This window comes from Melanaphis sacchari, unplaced genomic scaffold (assembly GCF_002803265.2).
Source record: "Melanaphis sacchari strain LSU unplaced genomic scaffold, SCAv2.0 Contig50_pilon_pilon, whole genome shotgun sequence".
NCBI classification, from domain to species: domain Eukaryota; kingdom Metazoa; phylum Arthropoda; class Insecta; order Hemiptera; family Aphididae; genus Melanaphis; species Melanaphis sacchari.
This window is the reverse complement of record NW_020271344.1, coordinates 3,161,420-3,179,123: the sequence shown is the minus strand read 5'-3', so window position 1 is coordinate 3,179,123 and position 17,704 is coordinate 3,161,420. Positions and strand designations below refer to the sequence as shown.

Here is a 17,704-nt window from a genome sequence, read left to right as displayed (position 1 = left end):
GTTTTCAAAATATACCGAGATATGCTGATACGGTTCGTCTGGTTACCACCCGCAAATAAGTACAAATATTCGTTTATGTATTACATTTATTTTTATAAAATACCATTATATTTACCCTATGGGACTGCGTAGTACGATTTGTGCCGACCAGACTTGAATAAGTGGATCGGCACAATCGGGGCGCTTGGTTTTTAGCCGGAACTTAATACCAACTATTGAACAGGATATTTTTATATTACAATATATATATATATAGGAGGGATCCGGCCGCGATGTCGAAGCAAACTCTTATTAAAGCGGTGGCTCCGGACAACGAACCTGGATCGTAGACAGCGGCAAGCGCCTGGGGGTCGTATGTTGGCTCTGACAAGGCCGTTTATTGAATCGTCTTCGGTTTGAACGCCGACAAGGTTCTTGTATTGTTGATGGTAACGATGTGATGTTATCGCCGGGCGTCTTGGGTATGGCACCGTCCGTGGATCGTCGTCGTCGACAGTACCACTATGGCCTTAGACCGTTGAGCGATGGCCACGTGTAGAATCAACGCCGATTGTTGGGATACGGTCGTCGGTGGATCGTCGTCGGGTCTCACGTCAGCAGTGGTCCTACCGTTAAGCGATTCACGCGGCAACCAACGACGTCTGCGCGTAATTGTCGCGGGGTATCGTCGTCGTCGGCTTCACGTCAGCAGTGGTCTTGTATCGTTGAGCGATAACCACGCGGAGAGTTAGCGTCGGTCGTCGGCATAGCAACGTCGGTGAATCGTCGTCGCCCGATTGTGCTGGCAGCCGTCGAGCAATGCTCGTTAAGTGTCGGTCAGGTCTGGAAGTGGTCTGGTCTTCTTCGTTGCATTCTATGTTGACTGTTGATAGTTTGGATTTGAAAGACAGAAATCTAAGACCGTGCGTCCGGTATTTATACCGTCTTCGGCCATCTAGTCCGTTATTCATTGCGCGTCGATTGTACGAGATACAAATCACACCGAGCTCTGCTGTTTATATTTACCAGGGTGATTTTATCTGTCAGTCTTCCTTGTTTTACCATTACCATCCGATATTGTTGGTCTTGAAAGACCTTTTACTCATACATACAGTTTATCTCTAACAATATGCAATCTTAGCGAATGGTGGTACTATAAGTTAAGTAAGTATGAATCTAATCAGTGATCTGTAGATGACGATGTGTCATAATCGATCGAAATATACTTGGAACGTTATAAAATCGCCATTATTATTTAATAAGTGAAGGTATTAAATAATTATATATTTTATTGTATTTATTAAAAGTTAAATTTATTCCTATTTGTGTTTCGTAAACAAGTCACAAAAATCGTCTATTTTATGAGCTGATGTTCGTGTTTCTACATTTATTATCGTAGACTCGACAAAAGTTTGTTTTAACCTCGTGTTAATAGTTTTTATCAAGTTGGAATTTATCAACAAAACTCTTAATTGTTTTCTTGCAAATAATGATCTATAATCTATATCCTATAATTATTTGTTTGCCTAATAAGTTTTGATATTATATTACCTATTAAATAAGTCCGATTTTATGATAAGTAATTGATTTTGTTGAAGAAACTATAAATAAACACGATGTCTATTAAAAAAGTCGTTTATTATTAAATATAATGAAAATAACCTATTTTTAGTTTGTTTTGAAGAATGAATATAATAATAACATAATTTCTATGAATTTAACTAATACTTAACGGAGGTATCAAAAATTACGAAAAACGTAAGTGAAAATTTAAATACAATAGGTATATAATTGTATTTCCATTGCAATATTTTATTAACAGAAGTCAAAACTTAATTTTTTGAATTTTTAGTTAATATACATTGGTACATTGGAATGAATTTTCTTAATGAATATTTTTACTATGTAGGTGTAGATTAATGTTTAATATAGTGGCTGTTATTCGTTGGTATTTTAATGAAATTTTAAATATTTGATTACCAGTTTATTAGATTGCATAATATGCTTATAGTAATTTATTTTATTAATTTTTTTTTATTATCGTAGGAGTTAGTAAAAATTAATAATGTTTATTAAAAAAAAATATAAAATTACTATTAAAAATCTTGTTAAGCATTACAGTTATTAGTCAAGTATAATTTATAAAAAATGTTGATGATTTTTATGTGATATTAATATATTATATTATAGTTAGTTACGTTTTACCCGTCAATAATACAATTTTTAGTTGTTTTTTTTTTATACTTGATAGCTCATTTGAAGGAATTATTATATAATAATAAATTAATATTATGTACAATCAATAAGAATGTAGGCTCTGGAATAGTATAATAAGTATTTATTACTATTATTATTATTTTTTTTTTATCAACAATTTAATTATTATTGTTAAGAATAAATTAAAAGTATCTTTATAATCACAAAATCATATTGGTGTTCTGTTTAAACGGTTTGAAAGAGTTTATTTGTACACATGTTACTAAAATGTAGAATACTTGTGAGAAAGTGTATAGTGATAGAATAATTAAATGCATATTTTAATTATTTACAGATATTTGGTGTAAAGTAATAATTGTGTGAAATAATATCTATTATTTGTATGAATTCCAAAATGTAATTAAATTACATTAATAAAATTAATTTTGTATAACACATACAATATGAAATTCATTTATTTAGGATATACATTTTGAAACCCGTTTGATAAGTAGCATATTTTTTATTATGTTCTTTCTACCACGAAGAATAATATCTGAGGCAGTTACCACGAAATTTGTTTTGATTTCTACGAAATAAAGCGGTATGTACAGTATAATTAAATCTTCAAACATTAAAATTCTTAGTACATTTGTTAACAGTATATTATTATTGTAAATTTGTAACTATATGTGTTCGTAATAATATGAATTTAATACTTAATTTTATTTGGAATATCAATTTTCAAACGTAATATACCAATAATTCAATTAATACAACATTATATTATATTCTGCTATTTTGCTATTTTGTTTAATATATTTATATTTATTTATTGTATACAATATACAAAATTTGTTCAAAAACGTAATCCGTCACTATTAGCGTGGAATCCATTAATTAGTGAACTTGTACGTATGAAACGGATTTGTATTGGCACTCTGACGGACAGTTTAGTGAGTTTTTTTCCTGCCTAAAGTATATAAAGGTTCAAGGTTTGAGAATACTATTGCAATTATCTGTCAATCAAAGCGTAAGAGATATTTTTTTGATAAGTATATGATTTTTCACTTATCAAAATGTTTAGTTTAATATTAATAAATTAAAATTGCTTTGAGTGATGGTTAAAATTATTGGTTTTAAAAATAAAACGTATTTATTATATTATTTGAATACGTAAACCACCGATAAACTTCATATTACGCCCATTTTTTCTACATGGATATTGTAAAATTATTTTTTGTACCTAAATGGATACTTAAAAAAGACTATTTTTCATGTATATGCTTCGTGAAACTTTTATAAAAAAAGAACTATTATTTATTTATTTTTTTTGAATTCTTGTATATAATAAAAATAACTAGTCATAAAATATAATTTTAAGGATTGGTTAATTAATCTAACTTATTTAATCTTTATTTTTAATGCTGTTTAAGTTGTGAGAATATAAGACGCATTACATAAACTTCAACCATTATTATTTTCCTATACCTAATATATTAATTTAGTTTATACGTAATAGCTAAAAACTATTATAAAAATAAAAAATACTTAGTCCATATTTTATTGAAAAACAAAAATAATGATTACTTAAGATTTAAGTTAATATTATTTAAATATTTAACTTAGGTCTTTTAAAAAACTCTCATTTGCCTAATGGTTTATTTAGATAAATGTATTATTGAAAACATATTAATATATTCTTTACTGTAGAGTTTTTATCATAGCATCGTCAGATAAGCTCAAGATCTAACAGGAACGATACATTGATATAAAATACGATTTTATCTTTAGCCTTTTTTTTTTTTTTTGATAGTCTTCATTAATAAGAGCAATAAAAATAATGGTAGACGTTTTAAGTTTAAGAAACATTGATGTTACTAACTTATTTTGAAAGCTTTCAAATAATGGCCGTGCTTTGGTGGGGAATGTTTCCAAGGAACTTACACTCGTCTTTCGTATGTTATATTACTGAATCAAACTATATCCCATTATTTCAATTTACTTTTGTTGTTATTATTTTTTTTTTTTTTTTAATAAGTTTTCTAAAATAATTTACACTATAAAAGTTTATATAAAAATAAATATGATGAAAAACCGCTTATTCATTCTTAAAAAGAATTGAAAAAAGGTACTTGAAATATTAGCTGGTCTACGTATATTATAGCCTTTACATTATAATTTTTAATGCTGTTTCTTTAGAATCATGTAGTCGTGTATAATTCGAGTTGTATGCATCCTAAAACTAATTATAATATTTTGTTATAATTTGAATTAAAAAAATGTATATACACAAATAAGATGAAATCCAAAGAATAAAAAAAAGAGCGCTTTAATTTATTTTTCTTCCAGTTATAATGTTACATATATTTTTTTTATACAGTCTAAGATTTAATTGGTTATCTTTCAAGTAATTCTCTAGTGTTGTATTAATTTTAATTTTAATCGAATATTTTTTTGTCTATTGATACTGTTTTCAAAAAAAATGAAGCCGTCGACGGATAATTAAAGTTTATGTAGATAGTTGAATAATACTTTAATGTAAATCAAGCGCAATTTCATCTCAAGCTTATAAAATTACATTTAAGTCTTCGTTTATTTAAAATTGATTTCCTTTACTCAACTTTTAAAATAATAACTTAGTATTGTAAATTTGTAATAGCATGTAATATACTGAAATATTTAATTTTAAATTTAAATTTAAAATAATAATAATAATTATTATTTAAATTTGTTGTCCTATATTGATTCATAGTATAGTTGAACTACAAAATATTTTAGATATGTGTCTCTTGTCTACTCAAAGTTCCTGAGCGTGTAAATACGATCTCAATGGAGTAAGTTCAAAAAGTTTGGGTAAAGCTATTGATAAAAATGTCTTGTTTTGTTAATAAATAAAAATGATCACGTTTAAAATTAATTGAATTTATTGAGTTATGGTGTCAATTGATAATATTTTAAGCACCGATAATAAATGAAATAATTTAATCAATAAAAATAAATGTTGTTTTATAATTACTTGTGGTTATTTTCTAAGTTTTATAATTATCATAAATTTGTTTTTAAGATTGAGTATTTAGTGAGTGTCATTGATGGATGGCTTCTCACATCTCGTGTTTCATGTAAATATATATGTTTATAATAGTTCTTCACTTTTTAGTTGTATTAATGTATAATATATATTTATGTAATTTTACTCTCTAATACATGTAATCATTGAACCTCTTAGGTATAGATTGTTTATTTAAAATAAAAAAAACAAAAAAATATTGAGTATAAATAAAATTATTTTTTTAAATTTATGATTCTTTATAAAATATATATATATTGTCATACTTATAGCATGAATAATAATAAACTATTGTCTCTAAATTTAAATTATAATACAATGTTTGAAATGGTATAAAAAATATAAATTTAGTGTATCTACTATTTGTTTGCTAAAAGAATTTTTCAAATGGCACATACTATATGTATTATATTACATTATTATAAAAAATAATAGTTATTCATGTCTTAAAAATTAGTTATTAATTGTAGAAAAGTAAATTTATTTGAATATGTGTACATAAAAGAATATAAGCAAATTTTTACTGTGCTTCATAGATTATTAGGAAATAAATATTAGCCTATATAAATGACTAAAATAATTTATACACCTATTATTGATACAATTTAATTTCTGATTTTAATGAAATCTAACATTCATTCAAAATAATAATTTTTAGTAGATACTTATATAACAATATTAATAAAATATTGATAATTTTAATTGTGACACTTCGATCATAGTTTTTAGAATAGTAAGTCATACAAATAGAATAAAATTAATCAAACACGTTAATTCTGGTTTTGGTAACAAAAATAGAGCCACGAAGAAAAGTGGTTTATGGTTTTAAGATTTAAGTATTGCTTTATTTTTAGCTGTTAAAAGTTCGTTCAATAAAACTGTCACAATTCAAATGTTCAGTAAAATATATATTTAACCTTTCCCTCAATAATGACGAATACGTTTGTCCCCTTAATCATATGTTCCACTGGCACGATTATAATGAAAATTGTGATTGTTATCGGGCACGTGTCATTTGACCCACCTCTAGTCATCATCGATGTACATAAATTATTAACAGTAAGGAATGAATATTGTAATACCTACTATTTTGATACTATATTTTTTTTTACATCAATTACGTAACATTCTCATAATATATTCTCAGTACTATATGTTTAACAATAATGTGTTGAAGACATATTTTTAACTTGTCATTCGACAATTATTTGTGGTTATGTGTGTGTGTGTGTGTGTGTGTGTGTGTGTGTGTGTGTTTACTTATATCGACTAAATGGAAAGTAAAAATACGTATATGTGTATTAAGAAATGAGAGAGGAAGCGACCGAAAAGAAAATCGCGGTGCGACAAAAAGTTGTACGTTGGATACCACGGAGGGTAGAAAATATATCCTACCCTACACAGATGTGCTTTAATATAACCCCTATTCCTCACAAGCCACCACATACTCATTCTTCTCAAGCGGCACTTCGTCAGCACTTCAGTTTACAGTAGCAAACACAGCCATTCTGGAGGAGAAACAAAAAAAATAAAAATAAATAAATGTGGAAAAAAATACTACACAAACTTCCGTACACTAGCACTCTTGTCAGCCTAAATACTTGAAGTGCTTGGTACTTTTTTTCCTCTCCTAATTTTTTTTTTTATTCCTGTAGTCACACATACACATAACAAATACTTTTATGTTTGCATGGCACGAACAATGACCGGTCGGCAAATAAACCGCGTGTGACATTGTTTAAATTTATATAGGTACACATCATATTATAATTCTATGGTCACCCAATTTGCTCGAATCTCATGTTTTCTTTGTACTCCTGTCTTCTTTTATATTCCTTTTTACACTCGTCAACCCAACAAAAAACGTATATTAGCCATTTTTTTTTTTTTTTTTTTTTTAATGAACTCATTATGCGACTAGGAAACATAATCATAAATGTAAATTAGAGTATAAATTTACCCAAATGGACGACTAAATCATTACTTAAAGTGTAGAATATAAATCATAAGTCAGTGTCTAATTAGGTAAAAAAAGAAAACGGTCAGCTGATAAAAAAAAAGTATAAACTGTACTAATACATTTTAAAGTACACCTAATGAAAATAACTATATATAAATTTAAATAATTCAGTTAATTTTTCAATGCTATTTAAAATAATAATATTTTTAAATAGTAACTTTTTAATGTAATAGATACATTTAATAATAAATATGTGTAATTGACTTTATGAAACTATATTTGTATAAAAAATGAATTTTATAAATTTGATGTTATTTAATAATTACTTAAAAAAAAAAAAAAAAAAACGTAAATCTATAGAATACATTTTTTATATGGTATAGGTAGACAATATAGTTTACTTAACTTGTATAAAATAACGAAATATAAAATAAAATTATTTTTTAGTATTTCACTAGTTAAAATTAATAGTTATATATAATTTATACTTCATTACACAGTACACGTATGATATTTCAAATATCAGAAATATCACTCGTTCTCTAAAAAAGGTTAGTTGGTAATGGAAAACGTCTGTTAGACCTAACTTTTTAAAAGCTATATAATAATCTTATTGGTAAAATATGTACATATGATATGCAATATATTATTATTATATTTTATACAGTTTTATGTACACTAGTTAAAAAGTAAATAGTTAATGTCTCATGTGGGTTAATAATTCGTTCAAATGTGATTTCGTATAGATATACATTAAAATATTAGGTCAATGTAAAATATCTAATTGAGAAAATACTTGCCTTTCAATATATTTGTACCAGAGTTTTCCCATGTGGTGTAGTTGGAATATATGGTCAATGGATTGAGTGATGTAAGTTTGTTACCGGTTAAATCCAATGCCAGTTTTGGTATGCCGACCAGTGGTAACAACAGATCGGCAGGCAAATCTTCAATTGCAGTGTGCCGAATGCTTATTGTTAATCGTTCGCCGACTCCACGCTCTAGACCTGAGAATATTTGCCGATCAACGAATTTTAACTTCGATCCAGTAATGGAAACCGATTCTAATTTAGGACCACAGGTATCGACTATGGGCCCTATTAATTTAGAACCTTTCACGTGAACTGATAATCTGCGAATTGACTTAACAGCAGCGCATACTATTTGTCCTAGATTGGGTCGCCAATCAGTGGCTAACGACCGGAGTGTGGACAATTTCGATAGTGATCCCACATCAAAACGATCTAAATAATCAAGTTGTTGAACTCGTAAATGCTGCAAGCGGGATAAGCCCGAAAAACTTGCTTTGGTTATAGTCTGAAATAGAAATATAAAAATAACAAATTATTGAGAGTAGAGAAACTTTTTTTTTTTTTTAATTAATAACCAATAATAAAGTTTGATAATGCAATTATTACATATTTGTAAAAAGTTTAAAATATTAAATATAAAAAAAATTACTTTTATAGGATTTGAAGATAGATCTAATGTTTTCAATGATGGTAATAATGACCAAGCATGTGACGGAGAAGAACTTAGTTTATTATCATTTAGGAACAATGTCTTGAGCCGGGATAACATTTCCATTGAAGATCTGGATATTTTTTCTAATTTATTTTTTGACAGTCGTAGTGAAATTAAACTAGGAAGTGGTAATGGTGGCGTTTCTATTAGCCCCGTATCTTCCAAGTTTAAATGTCTAACGTTTTGTACATAGTGGAAAAGCTCTTTGAAATTTGCCCTGAGGCTATTTGAAGACAAATCTAATGAAATAAGATTAGTGAGTCCAACAAATGTGTTATCCGGAATTATTGTCAACTTGTTATTTGCCAAACTTAAATTGGCTAGCTTAGGAACATCAAAAAACGTTGTCCCATCAACATGATCTATTCGATTACCGGCCAATAAAAGATGTCTTAGAGTTGCACCCGTTTTTAATAATACACCAGCCGGTACTGCGAGTAATTCATTATTGGATAGATCAATATATTCTAATGGCGTTCCTGATAATACATCCCAACTTAATGAGCTTAGTTGATTTCGAGCTAAAGATAATATTCTAAGTTTTGGTAATGTTGCAAACTGTTCGGATGATAATTGTTGTATTTTGTTACCAGATAAATACAGTATTTGTAAAGCAGTTAAATTACAAAAAGCTTTTGATGCTATTGATGTCATACCATTTTCGGTGATTGAAAGTACTTCCAAGTTTGTTAAATTTACGAAATCAGAGTTATATATTTTGGTTATTCGGTTATGATCTAAATACAAGTTTCTAAGTGAACTAGAAATAAAATACAACAGTTTAAATGGTAAATCTTGTAAGCTATTATGACTTAAGTCTAATATTTTTATGTGAATGGGTGTCACAGAGTCATCAATAGGGATTTTTTCAATACAATTATTGGATACGTTTAATGACAATGGCGTTTTTGAATTAGTACAATTTACAAATGATATAATTCGCAGTTCTTTTAATTGATTTCCTTGCAAATCAAGACGTTTAAAATTTGGCAAACTGTCAAATGCTGAAGGTTGAATGTATTCGATTTGATTAAATGATAAGTCAATATTGAGTAGTCTTGGAAGTTCTTTAAAAGAATGTGACATAACTTCAATAATTTTGTTTCTAGATATAGTAATTGTCTGTATTTGCTGTAGATTATAAAACGTATTTGGTTCTAAGGACATCAAATAATTTTGATTCAGTCTTACTTCACGAAGATCAGTTTGATTAGGTGAGCTAAAAGTTCCAGGAGCCAACACAGATATCCTATTAGACTCCAAGTTCAAATATTGAAGACTATCTAGTGAATATAATGCATTAAATGGCACAGATGAAATATCGTTATTATCAAGTACTAACCACAACAAAGACTTAAGATGTCTAAGTATTTTAACTGGAAAGTTATCATAGTAAACACCGAAACTAATTTCTAAGCTTTCTAATGATGTAGCCAAATCTAGGAATACGTCGGCATCTACATAATGAATATTATTAAAAGATAGACTTAATTCCCGAAGAGCGTTCGTATTTTTGAAAGGTCTTCCGATCAGTTCTTTCAACTTGTTGTTCATCAGTAATAATGTGTCAAGGTGCGTTGCCCATTTTCCAAAGTCATTTTCTTTTATTTCTCTAATACTATTATATCCTAAATTTAAATGTGATAATTTAGTGCAATTCAACAATGCATAACTAGGAATTTCCGTAAGAAGATTTCCAGATAGTGAAAGTGACCTTAAGCTTGATGACACGCCTGTGAAATCTGCCGAGTCAAGTCTATTGAGATCATTTGATGATAAATACAAAAATTTTAAATTTTTAAGTGTCCTTATTGCTGTAGGTATTATTCCTAAATTGTTATGTTCCAAGTCCAAATACTCTAGTATTCTTTCAAGGCCTTCAAATGTTTTGTGATTTAAATTTTTCAGCTTATTATATGACAGATACATTCGAACTGATCGCAATCCATCAAATGCATTAGCATCCAGGAACTCTAAACGATTCATATCCAAATGTAAGTTTCGTACTTCTGAACGACCACCAAACATTCGGCCTGACCAACTCTCTAATCGGTTCATGCCGAAATCTAAAACATCTAGTTTAACAAATCTGTTTGGCATTATTTTTGTCATATTTTCTATATAATTGTCTCTAATATATAATCTGTTTAGTGCTGTTCCAGTTTCTAGTAGTGACAATGGAAACTCTTGTAGAAAGTTATTAGATATGCTCAATGTCTCAAGCGTTGGTGGAGCTCTAATATTAGATGGAATGGACGTGATCAAATTGTTATCTAGATTTAATGTAGATAAAGTTCGTAGTTTTGAAAAGTGTTCTGGAAATGTTATCAAATCATTTTCACCAATAAACAAATGTTGTAATGTATCTTGCAAATGATTCCAGTGCGTTTCTATTACTTCTATGTTATTACTGTAATTTACAACATATTAACGTAATTAATTCAACTATCTGATTATTTGTGTACGTATATAATATATATAGTTACATAAATAATTTAATAATCACCCATGTAAATTAAGCCAATCCAAATTTTTTATATTGGAAAATGATTTAAGTGGCACTTTATCCAACTGGTTATAGCTAAGATCTAGTGCTCTTAGAACTGATCCGGATGACCTGTAATTATTAAAAATTCATGTATTTACTATTCATAATATATACATTAGTGTATTTTTTATAACCAACTAATGAACAAGAGTATGTCTAACTAACTAATGAACAAACCAATTATAATCTATTTGCAACTGATGTAAAAGTCTAAGAATATATTTGTGTTAAAAAATATTTGTATTCATTTTTCAATTTTTATTAATAGTAAAAATATATTTTTATTCATAACTTGTGCTTTGTTAATCATTTTATTTTAGGTATACATTAATTTAATTAAATAATGCGAGTTGTAGAAGTGATTTAGCAGTAAGATTTTATCCATGTTTATTTTTAAGATCAAACTTATTGCTTTACTGAGTTCAATATTTTACTGATAATTTTATTATTATAACATCAAACACTATTACACTAATTTAATAACATTCTGTTAAGTATTTCTGTGATATTTGAATGTTTGAAGTTTAAATTGTATATTATAGTTATTCAAATGAAACGTTTTATAGAGGGAGTTTATGGTTATAGATAAATATTATTTAATCATAACAATATATGTTAAGGGTTGTAGTCAAGTAGTGTCAGCTTTAAATTAGGCTTGAATGTCTGATATAAAAATACAATTTAATATTTAAATAAAAATAACACATGTGTATTATATATATAAAAAAAATAGAATTCAATTTGCCTATGTTAAAAACAAAATAAAAGTAATAACTTCTCATATTATTGATTTATTTTATTCATGAGAACCTTATATGAATTGTGAAACTGATTAATAATAATTTAGATTGAATTAATTTGATAACAAACAAAAACTCATGCACTAATTTAGTGACTAGTATAAGATTTGAAATATAGGTAATCTCTTAGTTTTTTAAACAAAAATAAACATATCCGTGTATTTTTTTACCTAGTGATGTTGAAATACCTTAAAATTACTTGGGAAAACATGGTAAAAGGTTGTTATGTACCTATCAAAAACCGTTAAAATTTCACCCCTCTTCTGATTTTTTGATTTTACATTGATTATCAATAATTCCATCAGAAAAATAAATACATTTTTGTATTAATTTATTTTGTAGATTTAACTTTTATGTTGAATATTTATGTTAAAAAAAAAAAAAAAAAATAATATGATCTAGTTTCTAAGTATAATATTGGTATAATTTTAAATAAGAGTAAATAATTTACCAGTAGACAATAAGATAACATTTTATGTGAATATTAAATAATATAACACATTCAATTTTTCAATAAATGTTAGATAAATTTTTCAAAATTTAGAATACTAGCAAAGTTGTATGGCTGTATAGTAGTTGTTGAATGTGAAGTTAATATATGTTATTTATTTAGTAGATCACAATAAAAGATGTATTCTATAAAGCCGAATTCTATGAACAATTATTGAATACAAAAAATAAAATTTTTTAAATATATTTAATTATATTACTATTATTAATACGGTAACTTGAATTATATTATTCCAAAAATAACGTTTTTATTAGGAATATAAAATTATATTATTTCATATTTTTATACAACGTCTGTACCTTTTATTAAATTTTAAATAATTGGAAGCTTGTGTAGAACGATATGAATAGATACACGGTATTTTTGATATTTTTTTTTTATTGAAGTATGAACAATTTATAAGAAATATTATATTATCAAGCTTTTTTTTATTCAAAAACAAAATTGTTATTATACACAAATAAAATATAAAAATAGTTCAGTTAGTTTTAGTTACTATAGTAATATAACTAAATTCTAAAATATCATTAAAAAAAACGTTGATATATTTTATTATCTATTCAGAATAATTTTTTGTGTTTAATGGTTTATCAATAACTTACTAATTATCATAAAAAAGAAACGTTTTAATTAAAATTTAAAAATTGACTTGAAATAAAAACAACTATATATTGATACTAACACTTTGGATATTAGAGAAAAATGATTCAATTAGCAAATAATAATGTTATGAGAGTTAATTTAATTTTGATTATTTCAATTATGATTCCACAATTCAACAATATATAAAATAACAAAAAAAATGATAACATTTTCACAGTTTTTAAATTCAATTAAGTTGAAAAAAACATTTTTCGTATTTAAATTTATTCTTGTATTCTTAAATATTTTTAAAATATTATAATGCAAACGTTTTGAACGCTGGTTAAGTATCTTGTTTTAGCCTTAACAGGGTACCTGATAATATCATAATACTTCTAAGGCATATCAGAATAAAACAATGCAATTGTTTTGTCTCATATTGCTGTGCAAACAATGGCACTACATCAACTCAAAGCGTTAATGAAATCATAATACCTTTTAATAATATTATGCAAAGCATCTAATGTAGTAATATGTTAAGAGAACGTCACGTTCACATGTGTTGTCTCCATCTAACATTCATACAACATAGCAAATTTGCGTTCAGTAAAACATATTTTAACGTGTTGTTAGTTTTAATATTAGAGATAATTTACTTATTATAAAAATTAAAAGTTAAAACATTATCGTAGCATTGATTTTTTTCGATATTTTAATTTTTAAGCTAGATATGAGTATTTTCAATGTGTAATATTTTATTTACTCATATCATGCTTAAAAATTAAAATATTTAAAAAAATCAATGCTACGATACTGATAATATTCTACCCTTTAAATTTGCTAATATGTAAATTCTCTCTAATATTAAAACTAACAACAACTAATATGTTTTATTGTACGCAAATTTGTTATGTTGTATGTATATAATACGGAGATAACACATGCGAGAGTGGCGTCTTCTTAACATATTATTACATCAGATGCTTTGCATAATATTATTATTGATAATACTATTTCTAATATTATAGAAATATAATAGTTATAAGAACTATGTCAAATTATGTGTAGAAATGAGATGCATTTTAAGTAAAATTGCATAACTAAACAGTAACACATTAATTATTAATTTATTAATTTAATTGAATATGCAGTAAATTGTAAATAAAAAATATGTATAGTTATGCATTTGTCATTTAAACTGATGAAATTTGTACAACTATAATCAATAAGATTAACGTTGAAAGACTTGAAACTATTGTTTTGAAAAAAAAAAATTAAACGTACTTGATGGTTAGATTCCTAACACAGTGTTTACAATGGTTTTATTACTAAAACATATTTAAAGCTTTTCTCTGCAAAATAAATAATGATAATCAAAGGCAATAGCTTTAAATTAATGATTAAAATGGTTAGAATTAAACATGATGTTTGTAATTAAATCTATATAAAGTTTAATGTTATTAAGACTAATTGTAATGCATAAGATGAATGACAACAGATTGTAGAACTACAGTTAAGTTAATATGCCATAATATTATCATTTGTGCAGAAATGCTAATAAGTTCATAAGTGACTTAACTTTTCAAAATGTATTAAGTATAATCTCTATATTTGGGGTTTAAATTAACTTTAAAATATTATGTTCATATTAAATTTGATTTTGAGTCAAGCAATGAATTTATTATTGTTACAATGATGTGTGCACTTTTTTAATCTTTTATTTTTGTATCAGAAATCACTTTTTATCGAAGAAAAAATGCTCTGATCATCAACTTTGAGAAAGGTTTCTGGCTTAAAATTAAATCTAGTTTGTTCTTTGTTGGGTCAAAAATATAAATTTATCAGTACTTTTTAAAATAATATAGAAAAACAAAGAAAAAAGGGGAAGTAGACAACCACTCAACTGTACAGTTGGTGTTGAGAGTACCTCGTTATTGAGTACGTTATTGTAATATATGTTTTAAATTTGAATTTAATGATAATACATTACATAGGTATGAAAAAAGGTATAGAGCAAAAACAAACCATTAGACTATGATGTACTCGTATTTATATTGCTATTAAAGTAATTTATTTTACTTTTAATAATAGGGTAACTTAAATTAATTTTTGATGAAAATATGAGTATAAAATATAGTATAATATACGTAGGTAAAAATGTCATGTCTTCGAGTATAATATTTTTAAAATACAACGAAAAAACTGAAATCGTTATTTGCTGTTTAAATATCTAATTTTGTTAAAATTTAAATTTTTAATATCCTCAAAAAATTGCACTTATATATATTTTTAATTTTTTTTGTTTTTTATATTAACCATTTATGAGAGCCATTATATTAAATATTCAAGCTGTAGCTAAAAAATTTAACATTATGAATATTTTTAACAACAAAATAATTTGCAATTTATCGTGATTTGATGAACTTTGTCAAAGTTTTAATTTAAAATGCTTACGAAAATGCGTTTGTGTATTTGTGTTATTGTATTTTAAATATTTTTAATTAGCTATAATAATAACTTTACAAACACGTTGTAAGCTATTTGACAAAGTGAAAGTTTTCTTATTGATATCTACCTAAAGAAAAAAAAATCTTAAAAACACAAAATTTTAAATGTTTACTATCTTTCTCGTTTTTAAATAACATCGTTTTTCGTATAAAATCATATATCATTGAATTCAAATTTACCAAAAAAATTACAGTGTGTTTAAATCGAAACTTACAATATAGTAGAGTGGTACCTATTTGCTCACCTTTCAATATAAGTTGAATAAAATAAATAATAAAAATATTATCATGTCATGAGAATAAAATAAATTACAAATTTTAAAGATTAACTTTAATATTCAAATTTAATATTTTTATCTATATTTCTATTATAAGTATATTGGAAATATGCATCATTAAAATTCTCAAAGAATCTTAAATAATTGGTTTTATATGTATTCAAAATGGTTATGAATATTGAATGTTTATATTATATAATCATATAATATGTTTACATTAAATATGGTGATAAGTTATCATATTTAAATATTTAATAATTTAAACTTACGCAAAAGCCCTTTCAGAAATTATTCCAATTCTGTTGCTCATTAACCGTAGTGATTCAATGTGTGTTCCTTGTAATATATCATTGTCAACAGTTTCGATCTCAGATGACATGACATCCATATGACTTATCCGAGTACCAGTTGCTACTTCTATAAAAAAACAAATTTATCCCAAAAACTAAGTAAAAAAATTATGATATTATAAATGTTTGTATAAGTTAAATACGATAATTGTCGATATGTATTAAAATATTAAAAATACTAGTTCAAGTAATATAAAAAGCTACACACGTTTTATTTAATTTGTTATTTTATTTTTAGAAGTCACTAGAATTTTGTGTTTTATTAAATTAAATAACATTTATTATTTATTTTTTTAAGCATTATGTTAAACATTTTAATTGTTAATAAAATATGTGTATGGTAGGAGTTTCTTAATAGTTAATATCTAATACAATAGTAATGTGTAGTAGGTATATTTTATCATTTGGTCTAAAAATATTTAAATCAGGAAGCTTTATTAAAATAAAATAAAACTTAATTAGAATAATTTATAATGTATAGATTTTTTATAAAAATAATCTGTAAAAATACATAGATATATTTTTTCACTATCATTATTCTAACATGGCTATTTAAGTATTTGTATAAAACTCCTCATTTTATTTATTCAAAAACAAATACTATAGGACATAACATATTTTACCTTTTTATTGAAAATAATATTGAGTAGTATGCACTTAATTTCTAAATATTTTTTACTTAAATTTTGAATTTAATATCTATTTATATTTTATAGTTACCTGGGATTGTGTACAAAGGAACTGCAACACATGCGATGTGCATTCTTAATGCTTCGTCTGTTTTGCATGTACACATGCTGTTGAATAAACAAGGCGTTGCTGTCGCTGTCGCGAGCGTAATAATTAGAAGTAAAAAACATGATTTCATCTGAAAAATAAAGTAATTGTTTGGTTGTGTTAAATATGTTATTTTAAATTATCAACACGATTATTTACTACTTATGGAAATTGCCCAATTTATAATCTATTGGTGCATAATACATGCTATGCATTTTAAAGTCACCAATAGTATAATTTATTTATTTTTATTAATGCAGGTTAAAAATGTCATTATTATATATACATTAACATACAGTAGGAAGTTGATTTTATACAACATCATTATTTTTATAAGTGGTCTTCAATAACATACCTTCGTGTAATTACATTTTATTATTCATCTCACCATATTGAATTATATAATAATATGGAATTGTGTCGATATAAGTTTTTAACTACTTTATTATCGAATACAGCAATAACACCTATCGTATCATATATGACTATATTATAGCATTTGAGTTCAATCACATTGTGTTTTATCACAGACAAATCAATTAATCTGTAGTATGGTGACGGCAATTAAGTTGTTTTTAGAGCCTAATTTAAGAAAAAAAACCGAAAGAACTATAATTAGATC

The 17,704-nt window shown here is 25.8% G+C and overlaps 1 protein-coding gene across 1 annotated transcript in view; it reads right to left on the bottom strand.

Moving 5' to 3' along the window:
- The window catches only part of LOC112599272 (chaoptin), a gene marked incomplete at its 5' end in the record, with an annotated part of 21,038 nt that extends 3,859 nt beyond the window's left edge, over positions 1 to 17,179 (bottom strand). The window contains 5 exon segments of the mRNA XM_025346080.1: positions 8,006 to 8,522; positions 8,667 to 11,139; positions 11,236 to 11,346; positions 16,225 to 16,372; positions 17,026 to 17,179. Of these exon segments, the coding sequence (XP_025201865.1) occupies positions 8,006 to 8,522; positions 8,667 to 11,139; positions 11,236 to 11,346; positions 16,225 to 16,372; positions 17,026 to 17,179 (3,403 nt within the window).
- Between the last annotated feature and the right edge of the window lie 525 nt (positions 17,180 to 17,704).